Source organism: Apteryx mantelli, chromosome 18 (genome assembly GCF_036417845.1).
Source record: "Apteryx mantelli isolate bAptMan1 chromosome 18, bAptMan1.hap1, whole genome shotgun sequence".
Classification (NCBI taxonomy): domain Eukaryota; kingdom Metazoa; phylum Chordata; class Aves; order Apterygiformes; family Apterygidae; genus Apteryx; species Apteryx mantelli.
The window spans coordinates 14,561,082-14,584,173 of NC_089995.1; the positions used below are offsets into that span (position 1 = coordinate 14,561,082).

The 23,092-nt window shown below is 33.6% G+C and overlaps 1 protein-coding gene across 1 annotated transcript in view; it reads right to left on the bottom strand.

Moving 5' to 3' along the window:
- Positions 1-2,766: 2,766 nt before the first annotated feature.
- Positions 2,767-23,092, bottom strand: part of SYCP2 (synaptonemal complex protein 2) — a 32,013-nt gene continuing 11,687 nt past the window's right edge. The window contains exons 17-43 of the mRNA XM_067307589.1: positions 22,569-22,668; positions 21,064-21,182; positions 19,958-20,030; positions 19,798-19,855; positions 18,862-18,998; positions 18,416-18,528; positions 17,885-18,003; positions 16,877-16,913; positions 16,113-16,177; positions 15,948-16,005; positions 15,386-15,441; positions 14,773-14,821; positions 14,494-14,666; positions 14,040-14,106; positions 11,488-11,667; positions 10,489-10,678; positions 9,795-10,045; positions 8,433-8,609; positions 7,595-7,685; positions 6,823-6,984; positions 6,354-6,481; positions 5,624-5,718; positions 5,447-5,546; positions 4,530-4,588; positions 4,131-4,209; positions 3,701-3,757; positions 2,767-3,369 (exon numbers count right to left, since the gene is read on the bottom strand). Of these exons, the coding sequence (XP_067163690.1) occupies positions 3,298-3,369; positions 3,701-3,757; positions 4,131-4,209; positions 4,530-4,588; positions 5,447-5,546; positions 5,624-5,718; positions 6,354-6,481; positions 6,823-6,984; positions 7,595-7,685; positions 8,433-8,609; positions 9,795-10,045; positions 10,489-10,678; positions 11,488-11,667; positions 14,040-14,106; positions 14,494-14,666; positions 14,773-14,821; positions 15,386-15,441; positions 15,948-16,005; positions 16,113-16,177; positions 16,877-16,913; positions 17,885-18,003; positions 18,416-18,528; positions 18,862-18,998; positions 19,798-19,855; positions 19,958-20,030; positions 21,064-21,182; positions 22,569-22,668 (2,865 nt within the window). The 3' untranslated portion in view covers positions 2,767-3,297. The remainder of the gene's footprint in view (positions 3,370-3,700; positions 3,758-4,130; positions 4,210-4,529; positions 4,589-5,446; positions 5,547-5,623; positions 5,719-6,353; positions 6,482-6,822; positions 6,985-7,594; positions 7,686-8,432; positions 8,610-9,794; positions 10,046-10,488; positions 10,679-11,487; positions 11,668-14,039; positions 14,107-14,493; positions 14,667-14,772; positions 14,822-15,385; positions 15,442-15,947; positions 16,006-16,112; positions 16,178-16,876; positions 16,914-17,884; positions 18,004-18,415; positions 18,529-18,861; positions 18,999-19,797; positions 19,856-19,957; positions 20,031-21,063; positions 21,183-22,568; positions 22,669-23,092) is intronic.

The following is a 23,092-nucleotide window of genomic DNA, read 5'->3' on the forward strand; positions in this document are numbered from 1 at the left end:
CATGCTCGCTGCCAGCTGTCTAGTGCCAGCTTACGAGTGGGCAAAGCAATCAAGTAGTTTGGAGACTGCATGCAGTCACTGGGCCACATACTGTGCTGGCTTACTGTTGGAAATTTGGGTGGTATTCACTGAAGGTATCTTTAGCTGTTCTCCCTATGCTGCTCTTTACCCAATGGAAAGAAGAAACACTCCTGGAATGCTCAATTCCTATCACTTTGTCTGCTTTGAATGTCCCCTGGGGTCTCCCATCCACAGACTAAAAAATGAGCAATCTCCCTGTGCTCAGATGTGCCTTTGTGAATACTATCCCCCAGTATTTTTCAGGTTTTTAATTCTGTTAAACTTCGTTGTAACTGGCCAATGTTTTTAGAAGTTAAAGGGGCTGGGGTAAAGACTGATGGATGGACAGTGCAACTGCATACCTCTACTTCATCATGAGACCTCGCTAAAAATAGCAGTTGTGTTACTTTTCCAATATACCCTCAACAGTACAGAAAAGAATTTGCGTGCACTTTTTAAAACCTTGCACAGTTAAGGGAAAGTGTTTTGTATACAGTTGAACAATTCAGTTAGATCAGTAAGATATCTTTAACATCTCATGAGGTCCATCTAGTGGAGATTACAAGTGATCACAGGCTCAAAAAACAAAACAAAACACCCCCCGCACCCCTGAAATGCACAAAGAGCACTTATGTAGTGGAATGAGTGGACCATATTATTTTCAGACAATTTCAATATAATCATGCCTACAGAGAATATGGCCTTGTGGTTTTGAAGTTTAGTTCATAAGAAATAATTTGCATTTCCAACTATTTTTGTTTACAATGACTCTTTTCCCATCAATTAAGCATAAGAATATCAATTATTCTACATTTGATGGGCAGTTCTCACATGCTCACAACTCTCTTGAGTCAATGTACATGGGAAGAAAATCTGTCACATCCATTTCTGATCTAAGCAGTTGCTTTTTAAAGATGTTATTTTGAATAAGATAACAGTAATTTTTCATATAAAATCATAGATTTTGGTAGGAAAGGGCCTCTGGAGGTCATTGGGTCCAATCCCCTGCTCAAAGTGAGGCCAACTTTGGAAATACATTAGGTTGCTCAGTGAGTGCTGAATTCAGACTGTAATCTATAGACTTTTTTTTATTTCAATTTACAGTCAGTATTGTCTGTCCAATTTACAAATGAAGTAATACAGGTCAAAGATAAAAGGTTAATTGAGAAATCAGTAATATTTCCCCTTTCCTTCAAGGAACTCCGTCAGGTTTTCTTTTTCCTTAAAATTGCTTTTTAAAATCATGCAGTTTTTCCTCTCTGAAAATAAACTTTATGAAATGGGTACTATCAGAAATAATGAAGGACATATCAAAGATTTATGGACCACTTGTGGGACAGAGAAATTGCATGGGCAAGCCAAGAAAGAATTAAGAAAAGGAAACTGATAAGTATCACCAAAGATGCAGACGGTAGATAAGTTCAGCAGGGAATTTCTACTGGATGTTTTGAAAAGAAAATGGTATGCCAGGTTTGAAAGAAGTCAGATCAATAACTACCAGAAAACATCATAAAAGGATGAAAGCCACTGCATTAAACTTGCTCAAAAATATGAGACAAGAGCCATATAGCATAATAGCCGTATTCAAAATTAGCTGGAATGAAAATATAGGAAAGATTCAAGAATTAAAGACTGATGATGGTTTCAGCAACAGAAGGAGACAAAAAAAAAAGTAGAGAACAATGCTGAAAGTTAAAGGCCCCTGCATTGATAAAGAAAAGCAATATTAGGAACGTAGAAAGGAAACTGAGGAAAAATGGAAAAGTCCTGAGGGTATAGGGGCTAATGAAAGAAGTGACAGAGAGAAGTATATATGATGCTATAGACAACTAAAGGTCAAAATAAGCTGTAAAATGTAATGAAAAAATAAGGGCTATAACACAACTGAGTTGTGAGGAACTATTAGTTCAAAGTTGGATAATATTTTCTAGAGAACGCTGTGGTCATAAAATGTGCTACAGACGAGTGTGCAGCACCCTCTTCAGGCTCGCTTCAAAAGCTGTGGTAGGGCAGTCCTGAGCTCAAGCTACTAAGATGCTGGGTTGTTCACCTGGAGTCCGTGGCAGGCTAAACAGGCAGCTCTGCATCCAAGTATGCAGACGAGCTCTAAAACATGCACATTCTCTGAGTTAGTCTCTCCAGCCATTACTTCTCCTTGATCAGCTGCAAATCCCTCTCCCCCCCATTTCTTTAACAGAACTTAAATGAAAAATATTAAAGGTATTGTTCTAGACCTGAAGAACTTAAAGGGTATTTGCAGGATTGCAAATAAAGACTAAGAGGTTGCTTAGGAACTTTAAAATACAAGGTAGCTTGGGTTTTTCTAATGTAAAAGAAAATTAAGAGAAATATTAGCTTAGAAGCTGAATGCCTTAAATATTCAGAGGAAACATCCTAGTTACTACCTGACAGCAATGGAGAAGAGTAAATTATGACTCACAGGTTGTTCTCATAGGAAATCTTCTGAAATCTAGGTACGTAAAATAGATGATATTAGTATGTAGGATATATTTCCGAGCTACAGATATCAGACCATCTTGCCGGCCGCTGTCGTACATGAAATACTTGCTAAAAATAGATTTTCTGTGACTAGAATGCAAAAATGTATTACTGATTTAAAGCAAAATGGTAATGACATGGTTTTGTAAAAATGAGACAGACAATATATATTTTTCCCGAAACATTTAATACAAATATTTGCAACATAGTTCAACCATACCCCTTTACAATTTTATTTTCTGTTAGAAACTCCTACTGAAGTCTAATACCACAGATTAACAGGACAGAGCTCTCAGACCTGCTATTTGATCCCTAAGCAATTTATAACTATATTCTGGATCAGACAAAAGAGGTCTTCTGTATACACAGACCCACAACATGGACTGGAAGTGACTATTTTTCTCTGAAAGTCAGTTAAATAAACTAAAAAAAAAAAAAATTAATAATGACTCCTTCAAAAATAGCACTTTGCTAAAAATCCAAAAATTTACATATTGCATTTTAGCAGATTCAGTAAAATAATCCCAAATCTAATAGAAGAAGAAATCTTATCTACAAAGGACTTTAATCTCATTAAGGAGAACATGCTTCCATTACAATAGTTTGCTTTGAGTGTAAAAAACAAACAAAAAAACCCAAACCAAACCAAACAAAAAAACCCCTAGTTGTTGAATTTCATATTAAAAAAGTGTGTTTATATTCACCTTGCACTTCTGGAAAGTATCTGAAGTCATTACATTAGAATTTTCTGTCTTCTGATAGAAAGAGTGCCTGCAATCCTTTGCGAACATTAAAGAGTTCCTCTTCTTGCTGTGCAAAAAGCATTACATTTATCACACATTTTAAATAAAATTCTTTTTTTAAGTATTATAATTCTAGCATATAGTATGTTACTTTAACATACTTGAAGCATGGTACTTTTCATTTCCATGTTAATATTCAGCATATTAAGATCCAGAACTAATATATCCATATCTATCTTAATTATCTCAATCAGATAAGTATAAAATGTCAGTGATGTTTGCATTTTATCTCACTCACACTTTTGATAGTGTACGAGAAACTAATTTTTAGTAAGTCAATGTGCAAACATCTATGCTTATTTAAAAAAAATAATAAAAATGAAGATAACTTCATTTACCATTTCTTTAAGAAGTTTCTCTTGAAGTCCTTTCATGTCTTCTTTCATCAGATGCATCTATAAAATATGCTTATACTGAATGCTTTTTCCCTGTTCACAATCAGTAAAGCATTTTCAAGAAGGCAATTACATCCCTAAATGGTTTATAACTGACAGATAGAGAGATGTACAAGCATGCACCAGCCTGAGGAAAGAGAGGCTTGTGTCTAATTTGTTCTTTCTTAGATGATTAACACTGGTAAACAAAGCCACAGAATATAGTATAAGCCTCGCAGCAATTTTCCAAATAACTGAACAAATACCTATACATTAATAAAACGCTGGGGATAACTTTTTTTTTCCCAAAGAAAGTCTTTAATACTGATATCTGTTGGCATAAAATGAAATAAAAAATGATCAAAACCAACAAAGAAATGAAGGCTTGCCATACCTCAGAAGTAAAAATATGTTCCTCATAATCAACAGTGTGGTAGATGTTTTTTTCAAATGAAGTTTTAAGAATCTGAATTCTAAGGAAATAAAATGCAGTTCAAACTACTTTGCTACATATAAACTTTCCATGCATAACATGCATCCCTTCATTTGCAGTGTATCAGTACTTAAAAGCATGGATAAATATTATGGTCATTATTACTTTGGAATATTGCAGTAGATGTGTAGACACTTAGATGGATACTAATTACATTTTTACAACCACATAGCTTTTCTCATCTAACAAATATTCTCTCTTCCTTATGGAAGAGAACAATCACACAGAGAATATTACTTAGCCCAATTCATACCCTGAATGAACACAAATCTAAAACTAGCATTAATGAAGTCTACTAACCTCTGCTCCTCATTTTTCATGTATGTACTAAAAGTATGTGCATGTTTTTTCCAAAAATTCTAGAACAAAAAATACAAATAGAAGAAAATCAGTAGGAAACAAGATTTTCTAAACAGAAACTGACTAATATCTAATATGAATAAATTAACTTGCTAACACAGATTCAGCACAGAATGGGTAGGAGTTATAGAGTCACCACAAATGCTGAAAAAAAAAGAGGGGGGTAAGCCAGGAGAAAAATTTAGTTCAGCAGGATAAGGAACTTCAGGAGGTCTGTTTTCATGGAACAAGTTTCACCAAAAATCTGTTCTGCGTAACAGTTTCAAAACTATGGAACAGCATATCCATAACATTTTAATCAGACTTTGCATATCATTTAAGTGTGGTTAAAAAAAAATAAATCAAGCCATGCCTTGAGAGAGAGACAGAGAGAGGAAAAAAAAAAAAAAATCCAGGCCTGTGTTGATACGAGTATTTGTATACTCATTTTACTTTATAGCAAGTAGCAGGTACATAATGTCAACTGACTTGTCTTTGAACACAGAGCAAATCAGTTTCAAATGCCTATGTGATATTCCTGAAAAAAGAAAGGCCAGATGAAAAAAAAAATTCATGAAGTGGTGTAACCGGACCACTGAAAGTAGCAGTTTAGTCTAAAAAGAAAAATATACAATGGTGACCTAGAAACTCTAAAGGCATGGCATACGTCAATCTTGACATTAGAAATAAACTATTTAAAATTCGACCTAGTGTATGTATGTACATTATGTATGTCTAATGCATGGCTTTTTGTGAAGCAAGCAAGATGACAAATGCATTTTTTATCAGAATTAATAATTTAAAGATTATATGGGGGGAAAAAAATCCTACTCTAAAAATTCATTTTCCCCTCATGATAAAATAATTACAGTACAAACCGAGAATTCTTTCTCCATATTTTTCAAAGACTGAGAATCTTTCTCAAAATTCTCAAGCTCCTCAATGATAGCAAAGTGAAATTTGTCCAGCTGCCTGATCCTACCGAAACAAAGTTACAATTAGAAAGTATTTGTTGCATTTTATATGTGTTTTAAAGTAAATCTTTTGTTACAGACCTGCATTCATGAAGCTGATAACTCATTGTTGCCAAATGCTGGTGGGCAGCTCTTAATGATTGCTTAGTGAAATGATCCATTTTCTGTGAACGGCTCTAGGAGAATATGTTTTAGTATTAGTTTCAGATTATTTTCGCTTTAAGAAAAACCTGTTAATATATTATGTATTGTAATTATTTAGTATCACAGAGAGTACACTGAGCAAAAACAATCTTTATTACATTATATCCTTAAAAAAAGCTATTTATATTATTAATAAACATAAGTTCATATTTTGGTCAAAATTCTATTTTAAATAGAATATAAACTATTTGAAAAATTGATGTATACTTTCTCTATTTTCAGGAAATCTAGCACGTGCTGTGTGACTGCAGCTGTCTTACATGAGTGAAAGCATTATTTGGGCTCATACTTCCCTTCTTGTAAATAAGCTAAATTCACAAGTTTGATAATTTGAAAACCAAAATGCAGTATACTCATTACTTTAGATAAATAAGCTTGTTTCTCACAAGGCAAGATAAAAAATAAGGCAGATCTCAGAAAGAAAGAGTAAACGATTATGTAGTAGGAATTGAAAAAGGCTTAAAAAGCAATCCTAAGTCTGTGATTTCTTAAGCTTCTATGCATTTAGCTATTTTCATGTTCTTTTAAGCAAATCCTTTAGTGTAATACAAGTTACTATTGATATGTACCCACACATACAATTAATATTGTATGTGAAATGTCTTGCCTGGATTTTCCTAGTAAATTCTGCTTGGAGCTTCTGACATATACTGACAGTTGAACAATCAGGTTCCCAGATCTCTCCATCCAAAACAGACAGCTCATTTACAGACAGAGTAGATACGCTTTCAGACACTTAAGAAAAAAAAAAGTATGCTACAATTCAGTATTAAAAAGTAGGAATATCATACATAAAAGCATCCTGTCTGTAGTTACAACAGTGGCCTCAATCACTATTGTAATATAAAGTTTAGTTTCACCAGTTAAATGGCTGAGACCCGTTTCTATTTTCACATCACATTTCTGACTTTTTAAACAGAGACAGTTTCTAAGTATTTAGCATTTATCTTTTGATTTTTTTTATATGTAAAATGCTTTTTATGGTTACTATCTTTTTTTTTATTAATACTTTTAAATTGCTATTTTAAACTTTTGCACAACTATACTTGAATATCAACTTTAACTCCACAACTAACCTCTGTAAGTTGTATCATCATCTGGTTTAAATAATTTTCTAGGCAGCAGCTTTGTTATTTTGTTTCCTTTCTTTCCCTCCTCTTTGATTGTTTCTACTTCATCAGAATTGCTTTCTGTGTCACTGTGGTAGCTTCGTTTGAGAAATGTATGTACAGTTGGTCCTTTAATAGACATAAAGACAATGTTTAATTTTAGGATTATTTAAAACAATGTCACAAAGATAAAGAGGAGATTATCTTCCCTTCAGATCAAAAGTCTAGGAGTATGTGTCCTGGCTCTGGAGTTCCAGAACCATACAAAAATTAGTGAGCACTGCATTTATAGAGGACACGTTGAATAGGTAGGAGTACTTGAGGTAAATGAACAACAGGATTTCAGTGGAATGCAAAAGTCTTTCTGGTCCATGCAAGACTGACTCCCTAAATAAAAACATTCACACCAAGCCCTATTTTCCCAACAATCCCATTTCCCACTGTTTCAATATTAGTGGGAGTGTTTCTTGATTTAACTCTTCCTTAGAGAGCAACTGCATTTTGGAGGCAAATTTTCAGTTTACGTAGACAGTGGGGTATTTAAAGCAGTGCAAAAACAAAGATTGATCTGAAAGAACAATATTAAGTTAGAAAAGGAATAAAAATTGAGTAATAATGAAAAATATAAAAGAGAATAGGATTCAAAGACTTCAACTATATTTGTATGCCAAAGAAATGCTTTTATTAAATATTACAGACACACATAGGAAGCCTTTTGTCTTAAATTAAACATTTGTACCAGACTCGTGTATGGGGCCACAAGGTTCTTCACACCAGGACTGTACTTTACTTCCACTAGAAATGGATAATGGAGATGGTGGCAAACAATCCTAAAAGAAAGGTCAATGTATATTAGCTTCCAAAATAATAAGCACTTTAGAAGTCTTCATCAGAAATCCATGTTTATGTTGCTTTTCTTTAATCTACAAACATGAACGCAACCATAGCAAGGAAAAAAATACTACATGAATTTTATGCAAGAGGCATATTCTCATTAGGTAAAAGAAAAAAGAACAAATCCTTCATCACATTAACAAGTAATGATAGCAACAAGTCAAATGACCAATAAAGTCCAACTGTTTCTGAGTGCAAAAATAAAAATATTCCTTAAAGGAGTCATTAGCGCTTTTGTTTTGCTAGAATAAATATTCATGAGAATTGGTTTGAAGGTACAGCAGTTCATTTGCCAATACTACAATAATTGCTATATTAAGAAGTACTTTAACGCTAAAACTATGAGAGCACATTTGCACATTAAGAATTTCTGCATGAAGATGGCACAATTCTTTGATTTGTGAAAACTATTTATATCAAAAGTCAAAAAGAAAATATTTATCATCTGTTCTTTAAGATATTAATTATAACTGGTCTTGTTGAGACAATTCTTGCTTTATATCCACATGATAAAGAAAAATACTTTAAGATATGTAAGATATAGTTATAATAATATAAAACATAAGATATAAATTAAGATAAATTTAATATAAAATATAAGATAATAACACCAACTGTAAAGTGAATAAAATGCATGAAAAGCCGCAGCTCTTTTCAGAAGAATGAGGGATGTAGTAACATACTTCTTTACTTTTGATGATAGGTTTAGCGATATCTTGTAGTTTTCCTTCAACAGAAAGTTTCTCTGAAGGGCAGTGCCTAAAACTTGAATCTTCATTAGCATCACATGTTTCAGATACAGATCCCTCTGCATGTTTTCCACTGAGAGTTTTATACGTGGTTACTGGAGTTAAGCTGAGCTAAACATTAACAAACAACAAAACCATAATTGAAAAGAGATGTACAAAAGTGTACAAGAACAATAATGAACTACTGTATTTAACTGAAAGACTGAAAACAGCAGCAGGAAAAAAGATGCACATTTAACATGAAAAGAAAATAAAATATTTAGAATTCTTTGAAATTATGAGGTAAAAATATACAAAGAAGTCCCACTATGAATATTGCCCAAGAATCAGCATGAGACACACTGCCAAAGCTTTTTTCTGTCTGCAGAAATTCCAAATGAATTCTGATTTAAGCTCTTTTGAAAACCCCATTCAGCATTTACACTGCACAACAGTATTTGCACAATTTCTAGTTAGCTCACACTGTTATGAGAGAAGCTTTGAATGACCAACAAATACTACCCAAATTTATTCTTTGAAGTATAAATCCTACTTTGCCAAGTTTGTTTTTGAAAACTTTACGTGTACTCTATTTAATGCTCCCCTTCTGTGTTACAAAATCATTCAAGAAGAGACCAGTGAAGAAAACACGGTATTCAGAGCTTTACTATGAAGATGGAAAGGGATGCAGGAAACCAATTTAAAGCACTTTCAGATTATCCTAGCTTCTGTAGACCACCTAAAATCCCCAGACAATTTACAAGCTTCTGTTGGTGCAACTCAACCAACAGTAATCACATAAAAGTGTCAAGAAATATATACTTGGCATTTTTAGAGCAAGTAAAAATTTGAAAATACCACGTTGGTTATGTCCAACGTACGGGTGGAACTCATGGTTATTATTTATTTCTTCAAACACGAGCAAGTAGTTTTGATGGGATATAATTGAAGATTTTGCCCTATGGATATTTCATACATCAAAGCTGGGTTTTGCTTGCTTCCATTTTGATAAGATGTGCTATGTGTATTAACAAAAGAACCTTTTTCATCACATAACTATCATCTCCTGAGCAAATAATTCAGATCGGTCTGTTACTTCTACAAGACTGGTCTGACTGCTCTGCAAGAAATGATCTGTTAAAATTGTACTAAATAGAGTGAGTAATTATCATCCACTACTCAAATTCAAATCGGTTTTGGACAAAGAATACTAAAAAAAATATAATAAAAAAAGCTATTTCAAGACTCAGCTGAATGGAACAACTTTATTTAAAATACAAATACTGAAATAATAGTAGAGTAGCTTTATATTCTTACCAAAGATGCTGCAGTTAAAACGGATGAGAAACTTTTATTTCCAAATGTTAACTTTTTAACAATAGCCCCAGGGGACTGATTTAGATGAATAGCTTGAATATTCTTTTTTAGTGGACAGAGATTGCTGGAAGAGATTCCTTTCCCAAAGTTTAAAGTTTCCATTTTTTCTGGTGTTGACTCCTGCAGCCCAGGTGATCTTTCACTAGAAATATGCTCTTGAGTAAAATCTCCCTCTGATATTCTTTCAGCACCTAGAAAACAGTTGCTTAACTGTGAGCATGAGGAATGAAAGAAAAACAGTATGTTAAAGCCCCATACTACTATTCATCCCTACTCTAGGTATTTAAAAGTCTCAGATGTGCAAAATTTGACTCTATCGGATGGTGGTATTATTCTTGCCATACTTAAACTGTTTGCACCCTCCACACTACTTCAGCAGCTACCAGATTAATTCTAACAGCCTACTTTCACTTACATATGTATTGCACTTCTGTACTACGCTGATGTCAAATAACCGTACAAACCTATAAGAATGTTAGTGATATCAACACATTTTCTTAAATTATGTGGTATACACACTGAATTATGGGATACTTCATATTTTATAAGCATGAAATAAACACAAACTTCTCAAACTCATTCAGCCTCCAACTTTCTATACAGTATCTCCAAAAATTATAATCAAAATACGAACATCTCATTGCCTCAAGAGATGCAGGACTTTCAGATGAAGGCATTTCAATTTCTTTTTGATTTGCAGAATCCTTTGATTCAATAAATGTTTTATGTGTATAGTCTGCTGCTCTCTTTTTTGGCTCCATAGATATAACACTCTGTAGTTCCTTCTGCTGATTATCATTTTTCTTTTGCCCATTTATATGTTCCTACCAAAATACAACATTTATAAAAAATATTACTTTCAAACATACAAAAGTGTATAAATAGGTAAAAAAGGTATTATCTACGTGTATAGCTGAAGAAACAGAAGGCCCCAAAAAGAAGATCATTAGAAGTATTTAAATTCCCAAGGATATCAGATGTTCTAATGTTAATAGGCATTTAGTTTGTATAATTCAGTATCCAAATTTCTACTCTTATAAATTTCTTTACTGTTGGAGAAAATTACTGGTGCTTCAGGAATTCAGTGAAGTTTACAGACTTTTCCATGTGTATTAAAAGGGTATGCTAAAAGAATGAAAATGTTTTAGCACCCTGTTATTGCTTAGTTTCTAAAAAAAGCCAAAAAAACTATTTAGTTTTTTACCAAGTGTATTGACATACTCATCTTCTCTGAAGTCAACGTTTTCTTTTTACACAAAATAGGCAGTGTTATCAAAATCACATCATCATCTCAAAGAATACACTTAGATTGACTAAAATCTCCCATTAGCATAGACATTTTCAAAGTTTTTTAAACAAAGGACACAGTAGCTCTTTGCAGCAGAATAAGTTTCATAAATAGAAACCGAAATACTGTTATTAGACTTAAGGCTTAGACTATTATTTAGGACTAGTATTCTCTAGCAGGTAACTACTCATAATTAAAATGGAGGGTACTAGAAACTGTAAATACTACAGAAAATTCAGTTCAACTTCATGTTGGGCACTCAAATTGAAGAGTACCAAATTTTAGAATATACTTTGGAAGACACTGCAGAACTGTTTTTTTTAGGAATATAGTGCAACCGTTTACCTGTGCTTTTGATTTCTCTTTCTTAGAGGTGCATGCTGAAGACTTCCTTTCACTCTCTGACTCTGAACTTGAAGGTTCCTTGTAATTTTTTGCTAATGCAGCTCTTCGAGGTCGTTTTGGTCTGGTGGTTTGTTCCATCATTTCATCAGTTCTGGAACTTTGTTTTATACATTTGGTTATCTTTGGAAGAATAAAAATGTCTTCAATTTATATCAGAATAACTACAAGAATAAATGGCAGGTAACTGTTTAAATACTTGAAATCCAGTATTTCACAACAACCAAACACAGTATTCTCAATTCTTGTGCTTATTACATAATACAGAAGCTCAAATATCACTGTATCAATGCAATGTATCTGCATTGAGTTTAACAGACTTACACAAGGGAAAAATACAGCAAGTAAAACTGAATGGCTGACAAACTCTGGATTAATTCATTAGCGAAAACGTTGTTTTCCTTACTTTCCAGATTAAAACAAGCTAGACTAGTAAATCAAACAAATAGAAGTGTCAGTTGTGGTAAGTAGAAGGTCAAAAAAGAGCCTAGAAAACCAGTGGATTATTTCAGAGTTAAATGGGAAGTTATAGAATAAGGATTATTATGGTACAAGTATTTCCATGAATCTCTGTTGGCAGTTCTTCAAAAGCCCTGAAGCTTTTCAATACTGGACTAAGCATACAAATATGAATTCCTCATTTAAATTTTGCCCTACTCCAGATGAAATTCATTTTGCATGAAAAAGCAAAAATTCATCCTCATACATGCATCCAAGCTCAACAAGAGAATATCTAAGTCTCTCCAAAGTAGTGTCTAAATTGATGGAAAGACCGACCTCCTAAAGACCTCTTGGAGAGGTAGTGTAACCTATACAGTTTATGCTGGATGAGCACCTCCTTCCACAGACTGTTGAAGGGAACAGCAGGAAATGCTAAGTACTTGCATCGATACCACGAAGGCGAGGTGGTAGGAATAGCAGCAGCATTCCCTGCCTCCTGCGTAACAACACAAGAAATTTAAGATGCGTGTTTCAAGTCTTTCTCAGACTTCAAAACTTAAACTTTCCAAAGCTCAATAGAGTGCCCAACCATCAGCCTCCCAAGCATTCTGGGAAGATTCTTAGTGTGGATACAACAGTGCAGTCAGGAATACAAGAGTCAACAGAAGGTGAACAGTCAAAGTAAAGGCCAACTTTCAGCTGGAGTAAAGCTGAAGCGGGTTTCCAAACCCTGCTCTCTAAAATATGAATACATTTACATTAGGCTGTAATTGGACTTCAGTTCAATAGAACAAAACTAAAAAAAACCCCCCTGCCTAGTGAGCGGGAACCAGCATCCCTGATCGTCTCCTCCAACCTGATTACCTTAGTGACTAGGCTAGAATTGGTCTTCCTTTCTCTCTGTACCCCTTCTACATCATAACTGCTGCCACTCTCTCTATGCAGTGGTCAAATTTCAGAAAAAGAGCAAAGCACATTCTCATCAAAAGTACCTCAGAGACCTGAGGTCAGAAAGGATGCAAGATCTGAGTACAAAGCCTCTCGGACTAGGAGGGATTAAACCTCTTGCCTCCTAGTTTCTGAAAGTACTCTACACAAAACATTTGCTTTCCAAGCCTTCACATCTCCGGTGTCAGTTTGTTAGCGACTTCCCAGGGTTCTGTTGCTGTCTCTCTAAATCCACGCAGCAGTGGAACCCTACCTCTTCAAAACAGACACTTTGAAGATGCATGAGTAAATCCGGGGAAATTTGATATTAAGAGACACATTTAGTAAGCAGACTAATACTGGGTACTTAGGTGTTTGAAACTCTTCTGTTTTGATTTACATGGACTAGACACCACCATCAATACCTACCCACAGTGACCATATCTTCAGATTCGCAATTTATATTGAATGCATATAAATAGTTTTAAATTACTAAAATTAAATAGATTTGAAAAATTATTACAAAGTTTAAGAGACTTTTGGGGAGGCTGTTTTTTGTTTGTTTTTAAACTGTGGCTTACAACCATCTACAAGCATCTTCCATGAAGATGTTCATAATCACTTGTAATTTATTATACTCAACTTTAATAGGCTTACAATATTTTGTAATTATTATTCTTTATTAATATAATCCTTAACATTTTTCTTTTCAGAGTTGTAGTACATGTTAACTATATTCACTAAAAGAAATCAGTCTCAAAGCTATTAAAATGCAATTAAGCATATTACCCAAATTAAAATCCTCACTGAAAAGCTAACGGCATATTCAACACAGCAGATGGCTATTAAGCAGTAAATAGTCATAATCAATAATAAAACTTACAAAAGCATCAAAGTACAATAATCATTCTAATTCACAGCTAGTAATATCACTGAAATATGAGCTAAATACTACATAAAAATAATATACTACCTAAAAAGAACTAACTGGATTTAGAAAATGATTTGAAATAAGCATAGAGAAATTGCATATATTTATAATAATAATAATAACAACAACAACAACAGTTTCTGTGGTAAGTTATTTTGAATATCAATTGCAAGTTAAGCTGCAAGTTTACATTTACCTTTTTCTTTGTATTTTCTCCTTTAGATGAATCCATCTGGCATGCAGGTTCAAAGAATTTACCTGTTGTTACAATAAATAGTGTTAGAAGAAGCAGCATAATAATTAGATGTTTGACATTTACAATTTCAGCAGTAAGATTATGGAGTCACTTTTATTCCCACAAACCTATTGATTCAGTAAACACTGCATTATTTAAAAAGTAAAAGCTTTTTCTTAAAACAATAATCTCATTCCCCTGCTCCCCAATACTTTTCCACATTAAAAATACAGATTTTTTGGAAATTAACATTCATAAATGATTAGGAGAACTAATTCTGAAATTTCTTGTATTTGGAGATAAGACAACAAGAACACATTGTAAATTTAACAGCACATTATGCACTGTACAGTTAGGAACTGTACAGGATAAATTTAATGTAGCATTCTTAAGGAATATGAAAAAAGTCTTACTTTTTTCTGTGCTTATTGATTTCCCTAAGTTTTTACTTCTACTGTAATCAATTAACTGTGGTTTAGATTTTCTATTTGATTCTTGTAGCCAACTAATGTCTGTCTTGCTGTCATCACCTCTGTAGTCTGTGTCTGTGTCACTGAAGAGATGCTTCTTGTTTCGATTGTTTTTAGTCTATAAAAACCCAAAAGACCATTTAAGAATATACCTTTCACTTACATATGTGATATTTAAAGGCAGGAAGAACAGATAAACTGACCTACAAAAATCTGAGCCTTACTTTTTTTTCTCCTTTTACTTCAGCACTAATTTTACTTTCATCTGGATTCCTTAATAAAAAATAAAATAAAAAAAGAAAACAAGAAAAAACACCTTTGAAGAAAACATCAAAATTGTTAAATACTTTTTCTAAATCTTTCTGCTACTCATATATGTGGATTAAGGATTTAAATAAATCTATCTACTTTTGTTTTCACATCCATTTTAGGAATATCTGTTCACGTTAAGTCCTAAAGGAATAACTTATTTTCTAGAGACAAGCAAGGACACACAGTAACAATACAACTGCCCTCTTGCAGGCTGGTCATTAATAAGAAATAATCCCCTATTTTCAGGAGGTTATATCCCTGTAGTATTCCATGAAGAGAACTAAAGCTGTCTTCTTCATGAAAGACACTATTTCATTTTTATCAGGTTATGGATAAGTTTTCCACAGAAGAACTTTGAAATAGCCCAGGATACCATGGCAACTATGTTTATTAAAAGTGACAACATCTTGACTTTGTTGTCACTCATACATTCCCTGGACTGGCATAATGGACTGCTGGGGAATACAGATGGTATTGTTCTGGATGACAATAGGAGCAGACTAGGACACAATATAATATCCCTACCCCTTTTTGGTTGGATTTGTATTAACACTCAGTTCAGTAACATGTAATTCTTGAACCTGAAAGTGTAAAAAAATAAGTGAGAAACAACTAAAAATTTTCATTTGAGATACCCTTTAAACAAACTTATAATGATGGTTAATTTCTATCTTAGAAATTATTTAAGAGAAGACCTGATAGTAAAAACCAACAGGAAATGACTGAAGCTTTCATATCTCAAACTTAACAGATTAGTTTCCAATCACTTTGTCCACTGCCTTCTTCCACCTAGCAAACTCTTCTCAGCAATAAAAAGCACAACTTTGTCTTTTGCTTTTATCTTTGCTAAATTTTCATTTTAACATCTGAGCAGAGGAGTCTTTAGAGGAAGGAGGGAAGGCAATTTTTACTGTTTCTAGGATAATAGATTTATGCTACTTATCATAACGTAAGCTCTTTTATTCTTAGTTCAGGAAAATATTGTAAAAGACTTAAATGGCCAGAACTTTAGGATAGTGTATATCATTATACATTTGAAAATTATGGAGCTATTTATAGACACAAGCCAAGGATATGACAAACTTACTCCAAGCTTTATTGTAGGCTCATCAAACCCGCTGATGTTAAAGTTGTAGACATCATCCCTGTCAAATAGGCACAGAGAACAATTTTGCAAGTGAATTAATGAACATATCTCAAAGTTGGGTAAGGATAATTGGAAATTTTGTTTGAAATTGTTTCAACTACTCACACAACATGACCTGCAGTTATATTAAGAAAAGTAGTAGCTTTCAGGTTTCTGTTCTGAACTTTTTCCTATATATAAATCAAAAGTTACTCATATGTTGGATTTGGATTTATGCATTCAAACATACTGTCATCTCAAAAAGCAAGTTTTTCAGCATAAACATATGAAAAAACTAGCTGATGTTCAGACACTCTCATACTTGATTAGCAATAATACAATAAAGCAAAAGAGGACAAGAGCTGGTAGAAACTAAATGTGAGATGTAAATTTTCATCCTTTAAGGATATTAAACTCATGGCATTTTTTCCCCAAGTGTATTAGGACTAATCTCTGTGCCATGGCTATATTCCATTTAAGGATTCTATAATCTCATTTAGTCCAGCTTGTTTACAACATTATCTTTCTCCTAAGTATTTAGCATTGCTATAGTCAAAAGGAAAGACTCCATACTCAAAGAGATTCAATTATATGGTATATAACTAGGAATTAATGTGTTTCTCTCGCTAATAGGTGCCCATATAAATATTATTCCAGATAACACATAAATAAGTATTTATTAAAAAATATTTTAAGTATATACGCCTTATGTCATACATAACAATAACTTCTACAGAAATATTTAACATTCAGTGATATTTATTAACTTTTGCTTTATATCTGCTAGTTGCCACCATACTTTTACTTTTTACGTTCTAGCATTTGTAAAGCATTTTTGCATATTTTTGATAAAAAAAAAAAATCCAACAAAAGCAATTATTTAAGTATACCTTATAGACACTGAAATGGGACTTATGTAAATGTGGTCTAAAAGAAATAAGGATACATTTTGTTAAACAGTAATTAGAATATATGCATTAAAATACTGCTTATATAAATAAAAATCTTATAAAAACAATTATCCTTGTTTTTAACTTGTTTTTAACCGATTTTTCAAAACAACTCATACAAGTCTAAACTAATTCATCTAATTTTTCTCTCCACTACACCCAAATGCTAAAGGGTAAAAAGGCACCTAAAGACAAATTTAACAGGTAGTCAGGCATTGTAGTACAAAAACAAGTGGCTTAATAGAGATTTTCAGAAGCATTCGTGAGATCAAACCCTTTCATTTTCTAGAAAAATTAATCCCAGATCACACAGCTACGCTGCATGCCCTGCCTGCCTTCGAATCCCTATCCAAAGCCCTTAAAAGGCGAAGTAGTCCAACAGCTACTCCATTCCTTTGCACCCATCTACAATCAAACTGTAAAGGAGAATGTGTGGTAATTGTATGTACAGAATATCTCAGAGAATCAGTTCCTGTAAGGTAAAACTGATTTATTTTCTTTAAAAATATGTTAAACTGTCCACCAGTCAACTCTTCAAGGAGGAGAGAATTAGGAACTTTGGATCATCAGAAAAACGATGACTGAATACAAGCTTGAACCTCAAAGTAAAATGAGAGGATGGAGACACCCTTATTGGTGTGCACACTGTGCAACATCCATCAAGTGTCCCAAGTAAATTCTTTCCAGGAAAAGTGCTATCAGTGAGTGGATGAGTGAAAGAACACTGAACAGAATTTCTGACAGCCCCTGCAGCGATCTCAGCTATTGGGACTATTAAACAGGCTGCTAGTCTCCTACGCTTTGGTAGGATGAGGCTTGCCAGAGCCAAACACACAGTTCTGATGAAAGCAGAATGTGAAATACCTGTAGATAGAAGAGCAAGTCATACACAAGGCCACATGCACAAACACAAAGAGTAAGCACAAGAATAAATAGTTCACATCATACCTGTAATAACCCGACGAGTCTCTTGTTTTGCTTTTATCATCAATCTTTTGTTTATATCTGTCACTGATGTTACTAATTAGTAATTTTGTTGCTTCTTTCATTTCTTTAGACTTTGTTTTCTGTAACAGTGTTTTGTAAGACTCTTAACTTTGAATCCATTCAATAGAAGGACAAAGCTGCAACAGGACTGCAGTTTCCCAACAATCATCTAAATTCACTAAACAGTCTTATAGAAGTACTAAATCACATTCCTTTGGGAATCACTGCTCACTCTATGGGCAATGTAAAGGAAAATAAAATAAGAAGTTTTTTTTTTTTTTTTTTAAAAGGAGAGTGGTAATCTTAAACAAGTCACAACAAAAAAAGTAAACAGTTGTACTTGACATTATTTAATTCACTTTATATTAGTGGAAACTCAATGTCAGATAAGCTTCTTAGTAAAGTAAAAATATATCTTCAGAATTTTGAAATACTGAAAATTTGGCACTTTCCTTAATTACAAGTGAAAAAAAATGAAGGTAAGAAACTCACCATCTTTGACTGTTTATGATTTGCAGTCTCTTTTCTAAAGAAAATATCAGCTTCCTCTTTCGTATCCTTGTATTTCGTAAAATCAGAATTCAAAGATGTTTCAGACACTCTAGCTGAAAGAAATGTTTTAAATTATGTTTCAGCAGTAGTTGAAATATTATTTCCTTCTGTACTTAACACTTTCTGTTCAAAGTTATTAATATTGTCTGACTGCCCACTCAGTATTTTGAAATTTTCTGCCCTCATTGTATCAAATTTTTTTTCCCCTTCTTTTTCCTATTTCTTTGTTTTTCTGGAAAGGTACTTCCAAAAATTGAATAAAAAGCTTTTTGTTTCACAGCTCTTTCACTAAGAATAGAAACTAATATGGGAAAAAAAAAAGGACTAGGTTAAAAACTCATCTGAAACATTTTTAGCATTAACAATTAACAAAATACGAACATAACCTGGATGGGATGTATGTCCTGACGATGGATTTAGCTTTTGCTTGTCACAGGTTGTTATATTAGTCTCAGGAACAGAGCATGTTCGTTTTTTCCATGTTTTTATTTTATCAAAAGAGCTTTCCAAGAGACCAGGCAATCTAACAAAAATAATACCATTTTATTAACAATGAATTGCAGAAAGTAGTCTTAATTACAATAAACTTGAATGACAAAATAGGAGAAGAGTGATAGCTAGTAGATACCAATACATGTTATGTTGGTATCTAAGCCTGCTACCATTCTTCAGTTAACATCGTAAAATGGCAAACCTTAAACAAACAAACAATATATATTTTTAAATCAATATCTAAAAGGGAACAGTATCCAATGACCACCATTCAAGTTGACCCTAGCTGTACGCCTGTGATGTGGCTATAAGAGTTATAAATAGATGAAATTTGCACCACCTTTTTATGGTACAGTTCAGTTATACATAAAACCCATGTGCCATTTGTATTTTATCTTCTGATGACATCTGAAAGAATTACTCTGCTTGTTACTACAAAACTTTGCTTGAACTTGATTTAACTCCTATGATCTTGTAAACAAGTACTGTTTCCATAGCAATCAAGGAATTATTAAATTGGTGCATCTGTTTATAAGACCACAGAAAAGCCATGTTCATGAAGTAGTCTTATCAACTATATAAATATTGCTATTTTGATGTCATGTATTTCAAAGTAAAAACAAACAAACAACCCCATATAAGAAAGTGACCTCACTTACATAGCCAACAGTTCTTAATACAGCTGTCAGGGAAGACATGACAATTAAATTCTGGAATTTTCTAAAACGATGCATCAAAATTTTAATTCTGGCAATGCTTAAAAATACTGCTCTCAAAAATAATAAATTTCTCATAACAGCAGTTAATTTGGATTCTTTTCCAATACTCACAAAGATTTGTTGCATCTCCCTACTGGTTGAGAATCAGGAACAATATCTAATACTTCATCTAAATGAGATATTAATTTGGTATCAATCATTATTACAAAAGAAATGGACAAAAATAAAAAAAAATTAAATAAGGACTATCAACACTTGCAAAGTTACTTGCCTAAAGTTTGCTTTTGACTGGCCTCATGTTCTGTCTCACGTAGCATTTCTAAAGCTTTTTCAGCACACATTTGCTATAAACATAGTAGGACAATACAAAGAAAACATATTGGCAGAGGACTATACACAGTATAACTTCTTAAGCTTGTATTTTCCCTAATAAAAATACAGAATTATTTTTTCAGTTCACAGAAGTACTGTTTTTGATACCTTTTCAGGTAGTTTTGCCTCATTTCGGGTTTTTGACTTCCTGATATTCTGTTGTGTTTCACAAAATTCATCGTCTAGTGCACTCCTCTGTCTACGCTGAAAAGGGCAATAAACAACAGTGACATTTACAATCCATAAAGGCAAAGAAGTAAACTTTTCATACTAGATAATGCTTGAAATAATCTAAACTATACATTTTATTTATTACAGCTTTTTTCTAAAGCATGGCAATACCAAGAAAAATGTTTCAGAATCAATAATCAGGGATCTGACCTGAATCTGACCCAAAAGACAGTTGGAAATAGAAATAAAATCAAAGTGTTAGTTTGAAGTCTTTGTTGAACCAGAGCAGAATAAAAATAATAAAAAAAGTATACTCAAGCTGCAGTTATTCAGTGACACATATGTAGCTTTGTTAGAGTTCAGTGAATGCACTGATCAAAAATGCACTAAAACCAATGACTGTATAAATGCTGGAGACATTTAAAGAATATATAATACAGTCAGCTATAGCTGTGAAACTCTAAGTATTTCAGCATTGCACAATGAATTTGATATTCCATGTACACACTATTATGAAATTGTACAGGGAGGAAGATCTATGGTTGTCCATAGAAGCAAGCTAACCCTGGGGTCAATACTGATGACTGAATGTAAATTCTGGCTAATTTTATAAGAGCCAGTCTAACTACAGACAGATTAAATCTGAAATCCAGAGGACAAGAAAACATTATACAATAGAGTAATACATACATGACATTTTTTTTAAATGCGAGTTACTGATTGCAAAATCTAGCTTCCTAAAATACAAATTAGGAAGAATAAGTTGTTTTTTTCTGCACTTTCTGCAGTAATATTATTCTGAGTAAAAGACTTAGCTACAGATGACGTGCATACTCCAGTAGCTTCTTGATACAAATTCTTTGTTCTGGTCTCATTTATTGCATTAACGTTAGGCCTTTCAGCAGAGCTCATCATTTGCAAAGGTAATTTAAATCGTCCTTTAGAAGGAGTGGCTGAAAACAAACCAGAGACATGTTAGAATTCTACTCTTCGTTCCCTTACAATTATTGTGGTGTCTGGGACATCAATATGTGATGACCACATCTGTGTGGACGGCATGACCACATTATTCCATAAACTTTAGAAAAAGTTGGCTAGTGGTGGTATCAACTCATTATGTATTTGTAACAATTCTAACGATTTCAATTAAGTTACATGGAAGTTAATGAGTCAATAATAGATTGCGGATGTCCAGAGGCCAGCAATGCTTTTTACAGCCTGTCACTGATAGGAAAGTTAGTCACATATTTAAAGATTTGACTATATTTGTTAGGATAATCTGTCTGGCAAGTTCCAAATAAAAGCCAAAGAAGTTCTCGGTCTTATTCCATCCTAATTTGAAAATGCTCTAATTTCCATCCTCTAATACTCTTAATTTATATGTGCTACATGAATATACAAGACTAAGGATACTGATGCATTTGAGACTGTGCAAGAAATCTAAGTTTGTGAGTCACACTGTTCAACCATCAATTGCATCTCCAGCCTATAATGGCTTTTTCCCTACAAATGGCTTCATTGTAGGAAGTGCTGAAAATCTGTCAGAGTAGAGCCTTTGTAGGAAAGTAACGACTCCCACTTGTGGTAAAGAAAAGGCTCATCTCCTTATCCCTTCCTCTATGAAGAGTGCTGTTAAAGTCAACATCAGTAGCACCGGACGCATGGCTCAGACCTGCAGTGGATACTGCCTTGCCTTCCAGCCACAAAATCAACTGGCCTTTGAAGAAACACACTGTTTTTATGAAACTGGCACAATGAGCAACTCATGTTTGTGAAGAGTCTTGTCAAATAGACGAGAGTAAAATATGATAGACATATACATGGGAGAAAGCAGATTTCCCTGTGTAACTGCTGTAAAAGCAATCATTGCCGAGAATTCTTTAAACTAGGAACATTTGGCTGTCATGAGGAGAGAGATGAAAAACCACCTGTTTTGGGTCTTCTAACCAATTGCTTTTATCTCATGAACTAACTTCTCAAGCTTGCTCTAGCACTAGCAGCTGACTCTGATAGGCAGCAGCACAAACAATAGGTGGCTTTCAGCTGGTTGGAACGCATCTGCAGCTGCTATTCTGCATCATGTTATGGAAAGGTAGCAAGTAGACCAGTATAAAAATTTCAAGATGAAAGCATCTGCTGGGGAGATTGAGTTCTATTCTCCTCTTCATTTCCAGCTCTGCAACAGATCACAGTTCATGCTTGTATTATGTTCATCTCCATTAGCCATTCGCATAGATGTCACCTAACAGTACATATTATCTCATGTAGAAGCTAATTAACAATGTTTTTCAAAGACTATTTATAGCATACTTCTACCCTGAAAGTACTTGTCAACTTACATGTACTAACAAATACCAGTGGACTCCTTGTAGAAAATCTTGTAGCTCCAGGAATAACCACTGATGCTTCAGACACTTTCTTTTTACAAGATGTGATGATCTTGAAGCACAAAACAAACAAAACATAATATGCAGCCTTAAGGTTTTTTTTAGAAAATCTATTTCCAGGAGTCTTTTGACATTTTTTGTTATTGGCATGTCAGTTGCTACTGCTGCACACACCAGTGTAACAGGCGGGCTTTTTGCACTTTTCTGTTTAGAGGAATTTCACCATGACACATGAATTATTTAATAACCAAAACTAAAGGTTTTTAACTGGGACCAGTGATTGTTCTTTTTTAGATTAATTCAGTAAGCGACAAATCCTGTCCCTGGTTAACAATCCAAGTAACTGGGACGATTTCCCGGAATCTTCACAAAGTTATCCCATAAGCTATAAACCAGCAGAACGTCAGGGACAGGTTTACCAGAGACCACTGCCAGCAAGGCATGCGTTGCGCACCTGCTGCATGACAGTGAAGATA